Raw genomic sequence first — 10,687 nt, 5'->3', positions numbered from 1 at the left:
TATATATATATATATATATATATATATATATATATATATATTACCTTATTTCATATTTTCAAACACAACCATATCTTTATTTAAAATATATTTAAGTCATGGACATAATCAATGGATAAAGAAAATATGAACAATAAGACTAAAATGATTGGCTGCTAGATCTGATTACTGTAAGATGGGTGAGAAATACCAGCAGGAAATGAAATTTCACTGTAAAATATTCAGGTTGTTGTAGTAGAAAACCACTCATCTGTGTGTTTTCCCAGTACCAGAAGAAGTACTGTATTTCCACAATTAGGAGACACGGGGAAAATGAACCTACTGAAAAGTAATACAGGCCCTGTATTTGGTGGGCTTGCATGTGTCAGGATGGGACAAGACAAGAGAGTGCCTTTTATAGTGATGGGATGCAGAAATGGCCATAGAAATGGGACAGGGGTTACAGTGCAGATGGGGATATGATGAGGGTGAAAAAAGCTATTCAGTAGGGTTCTTGTGTTTCATCCACAGAGTTGAAACAAGTCACTCCCTGGAGATGAACATGGTGCTTATCACAGTAGTGAAAGAGTCCCTGATCAGATGTGAAGTACATCAGAGAAAGATGGCTGTTTCTCCACAAAATATATTCAGGCTGCATGAGCATCATATGTGTGCGAGACGAAGAAAGGTTGTCTAGGCCCTTTTAGCATTAAAGATAGGGCACTTTGACCAGATTATCCTTTGATGGAAACCAAGTAGGTCATTGTATTGCACAGAGGAGGGCAGTGATTAAAAAGATGATGTATGGCCCAAGCAGGGCAACTCTATAGCCAGGAGGCAAAAAACATTTGCCATCATTGTTGGGTACGAAAAATGCAAATGTTCAATGGACTGAGTCAAAGCTCTTGGAAAAAAAAGTTAGCTTAAACATTTTTTTGCTTAAAACAGTTTTGAAAGCTCCAAAGGGTTGGTTGTATCTTATCTATGTATTGTAAAAAGTGGATTTATTCTATGGTTTATTCTATAGAATGGATTTATTCTATTCTATGGCACTGCAAAAATTCAATCACGTTTTATCAAATTAATTCAGCCACTACATCCAAGAGCTGGTAATCTTTAGTATAATACATATCCACTATTATTGTAGATTTTCACAGTTTTGAGTTCTCCATGTGTTTGGGCAAAATTTTTGTTGGTTCTCTGGCTTTCAGCTAGCAGGAAGCTATCTTCTAAATGTTTCCTTTTGTAGTGAAATAATCTACATTTGTACGTATATTTTGCCAATGTATGACATATATTTGATGTCACACTCCACTTAAAGTCATTAGGCAACCTAAATGTCATGCTTTTCATGTATCGTTTTCTTTTGCTAGAGATTTAACCTTGGGTAGATTAAAGTGATACAGATGTAACACTGTTGAGCCAAATGTTTGATATATTATTGAAATAAATCATGTTAAAGATTCTTTACAGATCCTCCCCACCACACTTACTAACAGAGTGGTTTGGGTGCTGTGGCCAGGCAGCATATTGTGTTAAATTAACACCACAGCATTGATAGTAATAAGTCACTTGCTGATCCTCATCAAGATCTGTCTGAGAAAGTTATGTGTATTTGGACAAAGTGATCTATAGGCAGCATTCTAAAAACTGCTATCTATTTAGAACAAAAGAACTGTTTGTTTCAGTGCTCCATTAAAATCAGTTATTTGACTTCAAGCTTGCAAATGGCTTTAATCATATGATTCCTTAAAAGGATTTACTAGTACCCCAGTATTTGGGTAAAATCTGAAAAAAACAAGGGGATCTGTTTGTGTTTTATCAGTGATCCAATTAATTTTTCACTGTTTTATCATGGATATTTTGGGCTGTTTTCTTTTTAACAGTGTTACAAATATGAGATTTAATGAGATGAGAATTGTCTTTGAAAGAATTTTCCCCCATTGTTGAGAGGCTTTCCTATTGGGTCCTTGTGTGGGAAATCTCCTTAACTTGACACATGCAGCAAATAGAAAAGCACTTAAATGGATTCTAACTATTTCTAACTATCCAAAAAATAAATGTTCTGATTAGATACATACTGTACATTAAAAAAAAAACACAGTAGGAATTTATTTATTAACCACTGGAATTTTGTTATTTTGTGTTATATTTTCCAGGGCATGAGTAGTTCGGGGGCTCCACCTCCTAACTGGCGTGGAATTGGTCTGGCAATGTTGGTGATTGCTATAGTTATGTCACTAGTGCTGCTTTCAATTTTTCTTCTGTCTCCAGGTAAGTAGTTTGCATCCCATTTTTAGGATAGTTTCAGACCTGCAGAATGAGCAAGCAATCCTGTGCAGCCATTCTCTAGTGGGCTTCCCTGAGACAATGGTTCTCTGGTATCTCTAGTCTAAACATAGCCTTAAGCTACGTACACACGGCAGATTTTTATCGCCCGATAATCGGCATCGGCCAATTATCGTGCGAAAATCTTCCGTGTGTACAGTCGGTGTCGTCCATCGTCCGGACGACCGACCTGCCGGATCCACGGACGATGGACGACAGCCGATCCTAATGAAAGGAAGGGCAGAGCGCGCAGCAGGGTGCCGCTCCGTCGCTCTCCCCCCTCCCCTCTCCATAGAGCATGAACGGTGCTGTATGTACAGCATCGTTCATGCATCTTGCAGCCCCTTGTCGTTGGAAAGGATCGTGAAAGATCCTTTCCAACGACAAAAATTGCAAGTGTGTACGCAGCTTAAGGCCCTGATTTATTAAAGCTCTCCAAGGCTGGAGAGGATACACTTTCTTTGGTGAAGTTGGGTGCTCCAGCAAACCTGGAATGAATTTCCTAGAGTCATTTGCTATTTATTGACAAATGTTCTTAATCATGGACCAGATCCATTCCAGGTTTTTTGAATCACCCAGCTTCACTGTAGAAAGTGTATCCTCTCCAGCCCTGGGGAGCTTTATTAAATCGGGGCCATAGTGTCTATCACTATTTTGTAGTAGTTTGATAGTACAGAAGTGTGCAGTTTTTGCATGTCTTATATTGTTTTTTGGCAGCATATTCCTTCTTTTTTTAGTTTAAAGAGTTGTTTAATTTTAATTGTAAGATTTTTTTTATATAGTTTAAACATACCAGTGACAATACCAATGTTAATGTCTGGTGTCTATTTATAAAGCATTGAAAGGTCTGTGTTGCAAGTGATATTGTTAAAGTTGATCACCAAAAAGTATTTGAATTTTGAAGGCTATAGTTGGGCTGAAAGCAGCAGCATCCATTATTTTAAAAATGTTTAATTTTAATAAAATAAAGTTAAAAGGGATTCATAATGTATCATCAGCTTAAATCTGCCTAAATACATGGCATGTACTCTGTGGGATATCTTGGATTGGTTTGTTTAGTAACACCAACAGAAATGTAATACCAAAGAAATGTTTGCATTTGCAATTAAATTGATAAGTCAATAAACATTAATCCAACATATTTTGAGTCTAGATGTCCACTATCTGTGGTGCAGAGAACTAATTTGTCCCCAGAAACAAGGACGGAGAGGCTTGTGGAATAAATAAAGCTGCACTAGCTGCAAAAATATACCATCTCATAAAAACTTTATAGTGTGCTTCTATTACTAAAATATTGATTGCCATTTAAGACGTTTGACTTGCTTTTGGGCCATACATTCAGCTCCAATTCTTCATTTATGTCGTCTTTCTATAAAATTAAGTGTGCATTTGGTGAAACTAGGATATTACAAAGAATAGGAAAGTGAAACTCCTGCAAGTTGAAAAATTCTACATTTTTAAGCCTCTGCAGAGATATCAGGGATATTGTTTAAAGTAATGAGATCTGATTATAGCCAAATATTCTGAAGCTTTGAGATCATGGGTGGTAGACAATATTCATGAACATAAATTCTTTTATAGGCTATAAAGTCTAATTAAATACTCTATTTATGTATAATTTAAATTAGATTTGTGTAATCCTGGAAGATAGGCTGGATTTGTGACCGCTGGAAAGTGAGGAGGGGTTTGTGTCAGTTTTTAAGGGAAATTTTTTAGAGACAGTTCCAACTACTATTATTATCATTACACAGTATTTATATGGTGCTGACATATTATGTAGCACTTTACAAAGTCTATAGTTATGTCACCAGCTGTCCCTCAAAGAGGCTCACAATCTAATGTCCCTACCTCAGTCATATGTCTTTAATGTAGTTTAAGGTCAATTTTGGGGGGAAAGCCAATTTACCTAACTGCATGATTTTGGAGTGTGAGAGGAAACCCACACAGACACGGGGAGAACCTGCAAACTCCATGCAGATAGTGTTCAGGTCCAGATTCAAACCTGGGACCAAGCGCTGCAAAGGCCACTAACCTCTGAGCCACAGTGCTGCTTACTGATTGACTTCCTGCTACTTTTTAGCTTTCTGTGTTGGCACTGTCAAGATGGCACTTACAGCTAAATACTCAGGGACTCAGACATGGGTTATAAAGGGCTCCTACAAACGTAGTTTGGAACCCTCTGTGTCACCAGGTTCGGTCAATGTGCAATTCTATCCAAAGAGCCTGCTCAGGCCTGAGGATGGAGCACAGGGGGACACAACTCTAGAGAATACAGGTATATTGCAGAGTTTAACCGCATGCAGTTACCTGAATACTATATTTGCACTATTATGGTGCTTTAGGCATTAGGTATTACACATATATAAGTATTACGAAGGATTACCGGGGCAGATATCAGAATACACATTTTGACAAATGGTATATCAGTTCATTGCTTACCTGAACAATGTATTTTGTTGACAGAAAACACAAAGCAGCCTGAGAAGTCTCCCCTGATGCTGTCTGATTTGGAATATTTAGAAGACCAGGCTGTATCTCGCCAACTTTTATGGGCAAGCGGTAAATAAAATGAACACAACATGTTTGTTAGTTTAGATTTTCATTTAAATGTTAGGGTTTGCTTGATTTAAATCCCCTGATGTCTCTCTTTACTACCCATACATAGTACATATGTGTTACAAATAATTTCCTTTAGCAGTTTTGGATAAAATGATACAGGCGCCCAAACTTTATTTAGGATGTGGATGGTGGTGAGGGGAAAGTTTGTTGGGGCTAAACCATTATTCTGCTTATGTGAGGTAGAGCCAGGAGCTACAAGACTGTATTACTTCTGCCTCCAAGAAATATAAGAACTTAGATCATTTTAATCAATCATATATTTTTAAATGAATTTAAGTTTTAGCCATTGTTAATAAAAAAAAAGAACTTATATACAGGTTAAAGACACAGTTCAATAACAATATCAATATTTCTTCTCTTTACATAGATTCAGAAATTATTTTGGAGACCAGAGATGGAAATCTAATACGACAGAACTTGGAAACAAAAAAGTCTAGTCTGTTGCTTAATAATATCACCTTTGTAAGTACATGCATCAGCCAACTATTTCAGCAACAAGTAAAAGCTTGGCAAATCTACAGGTGTGGTGGTTAATATTGTAACAAATCTCATTTAAATATATATAAACTAAAATAAAAAAAACATTATATTGCAGTGTGTCAGTTCCTAGATGTGGTGGCTGCAAAATGTCTGTTTTCCCATATTTTTACCTGTTGATCCTGCTAGTACACACTTTTTTTTGTCTTAGGATGACAACGCACACACACATACACACACACACCTATGATAATGACAAACAGGTACAGGTAAACAGGGATAATACGAGCATTATAATAACAAATCCATACAACAAATTCAATCAAACCAGTTATGTTGAACAGTATATAAAAAAAGTAGAAATATAGGATAATGAGAAACAATAAGAATACAGAATAGTATACAAGTACATGAGAGGCGTGTTACCCAAAACAAAATCTATTATGCAGATATTGACCAAAGGAGGATATCTAGGTCTAGGGATGAGGATGTTCAAAGAAATATTGGTCACATAGAGACCATACCCCCTGATGTTTCTTGAGTCTGTCATTCAGTCTGGCAATCGGAAGTTTTATTAGTCTAATACCTTGGTACGATTTTGTAAGTTGAGAACAGTCAGAAGCAACAATGGCTTCCGCTTCAACACCATAAGGCATTGCACTGCCGTTTGTACAGTAAGTGATCAATTTAACCTCCACCTTTGGAAGGTCTTGCATGTAGAGGCCGAAAAGATAATTTAACAGGTCCAGACAGCTTCACCACATATCTAGCAAAGCTTAATCACCGCTGGATAAACAGCATGTAACTTCTCTTCTTGAAAATGTACCTTTAAGATGGCATGGTTATCTTCAAGAGGTATAGTTCTGCCAAGGATGGCCCCCCAGTTACGCCTTTTTCTATCTGCCACATTTTTTTCTTCTCTTCCTTCTCCTTTTCTATGATATGGGTCATTTTGTAGCCAATTGACCACTATTAATAATTGCTGACGGATAATAATGCAGTGGAGACAAAGAGCTAGGATGTTATCAGCATCCCAAATCTCCGTCTGACAAGAAGCCAATGAAAAAACAAAAGGAGAGAGATCCAAAACCTAAAAAAAATGACTATAGATACGCAAATTCATTCTTGAATTGAATGTTAGTTTCTCCTTATATATGTAGTGCTAAATATTTTATAGCAGTTCACAAGAAGCTGCCAATCAATCATGTATCTTGTAATAATCAGTCTCTGTGTGCCCAGCTTCATTCAGTAAATAAAATGATAATGGGTATATTCTAAATGTAGTAACCCAAAGCAGTCAATCACTTTATTAAACAAATTTTATTTTTTTTTTATTAAAAAATACAAAAGCCTGATGATACAGGCACAATGATTTATCTGTTTAATATAACAAACACAATAATTGTGGTATAGATAGTAGCAGTTAGTCAAGTGTACCTTCAACACAATAAAACTAGTTCAGCTGAACTAAGACTAATGTTTATTAAGAAAACCATAAAAATATACAATACAGACAATGACTGGTACACAGTGTAAATTTACAGTTTGTGTAATGAGAGAAAAGGCACATTGCGCTTAAGTTGGACAGTCGTACAATACTGCAAATAAATGGCATTGGGTCATATGTTTAATGACATTGTTAGAGGTAAAATTGTAATTACGTGTGAGAAGATTAGGATGAAAAATATGAATAAAAAAAGAGCTTGAAAATGTATTATAAATATGAACAGACATGTATGTTTATCCATTGTAATTTTTTTTTTTCAATATGTATGTATTTCTTGCAAATGTAACATACTGTACACTGTTATTTGCTATTTTAATAAAGCTTTATTTTGGAAAAAAAAAAATAGGATTAGAGAGAGAAAAGGAGATGAAGATAAAAATATATGTTTTGTGAGAAGAAAGGAAAAATTATGAGAACAAAAAAGAGGAGGGTCGGAAAGAGAAGTTGAAGGGGTGAAAACCATGACTGTAGTGCAGTGTCAAAGTAAATCTGTTCTACTACAGGATCAAATCCTGAAGGTGTACAATGATAGGTATAAGGTTTACCAAATTTATAAAAAAAAAGCCTAAAAATAGCTTTATTTTTTTCAATAATCATATCTTGTTATTTCTTTCAAAACAACGAGTTGAGATGTGGAGACTAGATCTGGCTATAATCTGTTTGGTATAATGGGTGTAATTTGGGATGTAATTGAAATAGTACAGATGGGTTTGTTTGAAAGGACTTTCTGTGAGTCTCTTTTCAACTTGAAGAAGAAGGGAGTGTGTATAAAGTTTTTCTTATATAAACATGTCCACCAAATATTTATTATTTTGCCAAGTTGTGTACATTTTCAGAAGCACATGGAAGGGTAAAAGCCTATTGTGTGCTTTTGGCTAAGTTTTTTTTTCTATAGTAACCAATATATCCATAATTTGTGGTTGGGGAGCCTATTTATTTGGCCCAGGACATTTGATAAGTAATAGCTTTACTAACCTAATTAAGGTCTAAATAAAAAGGCGGATGCTTAATAAGGGCGCCTACACAGATGCCGTCCAGCATCTGCATCCCGGTGTGTAACTGTTGGGAACGCGAGGCCAGGGGATGCCCGGCTGGCATCTGCTCGCGAGCCCAAGGCTGGAGAGCGGGACCGTGGGGCAGATAGACAAAATGGGGTGGGAAGTTTAAATTAATGAGTATTTTTAAATGTACTGCTTTTACATTTTAAAATTCTCATTAAGCTAAGACTGTTGTTTTTTTTTGTTAAGGAATGGATGTAATGGGCCTGGTTTATCAAAGCTCGTCAAAACGGGGGAAGATAGGAGAACCTGGGTGATTCAGTATACCTTGAATGGATTTCTTAAACATTATTTGCTATTAGCTGGTTAGCTGGCAAATGTTTTCAATCTTGGACCAGATCTATTCCAGGTTTGTAGGATCACCAAGGTTCTCCCAAGACTATCTTCCCCAGTCTCAGACCTTAACCAGAGTTATGTGCTGCTGTAATCTGTACATTTGCAAATACAATTGTAATACACAGGTTCTGACAATTCAATAAAACACTGAACCATTATTTGGCAATGCATGCATAGGTTTAGTTTTGCCAGATGAAACAAAGTACAGAGAACAGTATGTGATCTTGGCCGTAGCCAGGCTTCTCTGAATTAAAATAATGTTATTCTAGATTTTTTTGTAATTGAACAGATTGTATAAAGATATTAGAAGAGAATATTTTCCATTACTATACCCTAATGGTAAATCTTTGGTGCCTCTATTTGTTTCTGTTTGAATCATGACTTGGTTTTGTCAGTTATCTCTCCAGGCATCTGATGTCAGGCTGTCTGCAGATCTTCAGAACTTGTTACTGACATCCAAAAGCCAAAAGGTAAGAACATAAAAAGCACTAATGATTCCTAATTAAAAAAAAAAGGAAAAAAAAACATTGGCTGTTAGTTATGAAATGTGACAGGATGTCACATGTGAATATTATTCACATTCAAATTCACTTAATAACCCGATTGAATAGATTTTTACTGCTAGAGAGCTGTGACATTAGAGCAGCATTTCTCAACCAGAGATCTATGGAACCCCAGTGTTACTACAGAGGCTGCTAAGTTTTCCTTGAGAAATGACCAGGTTGTCCCTTTTAGGTCAGTGTGACTGACACCAATGCTTTTTTGCATATCTGCAGGTAGCCTTCCCACTGGCCAGCAATGTAGGATGTACTTTCTCCTGCTGAGCACCATACCAATATACTGTGAGTTGTGGATATAATATTCTTAGCAGGGGTTTTCTGAAGACCTGAAAGGTATTTCAGGAGGTTTCCCATGTTACAAAGGTTGAAAAACCATACATTAGCGATTGGAAATAAAAGGCTTCCAATAGCATATATACACAGTTTCTGTTAGATACCAAAGCAAGAATTATGGCAGGATGTACTTTACCTTCCTACCTGCCTAGTATTTTAGTTTTTGTCTAGAATATACTTAAATATGTTTATTGCTCCAAGTATAGAAAAACACCTGTTGTGCCTGACAACCCAGTGCTTCGCCTGCAATGAAATGCTAAGCATTAGTTTTTGCCTTGCTTGATGGACTTTAGAACGCTGTCTATCTTGACCCTGTCAGCATGCATATTAGGATTTCTTTCTCAGCACAACAATGCTATAGAAGTCTTGAGAGATGCAGTTCTAGGGATGCATGCCTATGTCAGTAGGAACTGACCACACAATGACCACACTTAGAAGAAGTTTACCACCCCCAGGCTGAGGGTGGGTGGCACTGTCCTCCCCCTTCAATACAGGGCTGTCCCTGATTTTTCCCAACAATGCCTGTGACTGCAGCCTGAAGTATCTTATGGAGGAGGCTATGTGTCACCAGTCACAGAGGGTAGGAACATGCAGGAGATAAAGAATAAGGTAAGTACATCTCCTTGTTTTGGTCCCTAGCCATGAATGGGCATTTTACCTTTACAGTGCAACTTTGCATTTTTTTTTCCCGAAATTCACCTTTAACATCCTATTATTGTAAGCCTGTGAATACATCCTTAAAATAATAAATATCATATTAATTCTGCTAAAACTTCTCAGTTGGAACAACTGATCTTCTGTTTAAGCCACCATCACTTAACACCAAATAAAATTATTTAAATGTAAGCTGGTGCTCCATTAGGCTAAATTCAGAGATAACATACAAATATGAGAGCTTTGGGGTTGTATTTCTGTCCATTCAGTACTGAGATTTACACAATCCTGGCCATACAGTCCAACATTCTCTGCCAGGGCCGGAGATCTGATTTTTTCTTGTGTTATCATATTTATGATTTAATAAAGCTGTCCATGAGAAAATCATAATGTGTTTTCCCCAGGAGAAAATACATTGTGATGGGACCATGTTTTCCATGTCTATTTTGGGTTTACTGGATGTCCCAGGTTCTCCCATGATAGTCATCTTGTCCAGACTTGGAGCGCTTTATTAAAACAAGCCCAATGTGTGTACTTCTGCTTTCAACTTGCTCCTTGCCATCACTGTATTGATTGGCTTGTTGTGCTGTATTTTTATACAGGGAGTGCAAGAGGCTGAAAAAAAAACACAACAACAAATATTGACAGAGCAGACTAACCATTTAGTTTTTTGATTTTTGTGCAGTCATATTATGTTCCTGTGATTGTTACATTCATATTTCCTGCCATACCATCCACCCACAAAGTAATGATATGGCCATACTTATGCCTAAACATATTAGTATAATAGCTGGTATTGACGTTGCAAAAACTGACTCATTGTAAATAGTAATCAT

General features: G+C 36.6%; 1 protein-coding gene across 1 annotated transcript in view; it reads left to right on the top strand.

Moving 5' to 3' along the window:
• The window catches only part of LOC140322446 (inactive dipeptidyl peptidase 10-like), a 78,893-nt gene that overhangs the window by 13,363 nt on the left and 54,843 nt on the right, over positions 1-10,687 (top strand). The window contains exons 2-5 of the mRNA XM_072399044.1: positions 2,139-2,253; positions 4,771-4,866; positions 5,294-5,388; positions 8,700-8,774. Coding sequence (XP_072255145.1) covers positions 2,139-2,253; positions 4,771-4,866; positions 5,294-5,388; positions 8,700-8,774 — 381 coding nt within the window. The remainder of the gene's footprint in view (positions 1-2,138; positions 2,254-4,770; positions 4,867-5,293; positions 5,389-8,699; positions 8,775-10,687) is intronic.

Source organism: Pyxicephalus adspersus, chromosome 1 (genome assembly GCF_032062135.1).
Source record: "Pyxicephalus adspersus chromosome 1, UCB_Pads_2.0, whole genome shotgun sequence".
Lineage (NCBI taxonomy): Eukaryota > Metazoa > Chordata > Amphibia > Anura > Pyxicephalidae > Pyxicephalus > Pyxicephalus adspersus.
Note: the sequence above shows the minus strand (reverse complement) of the source record. Positions and strands in the feature narration are given on the sequence as shown.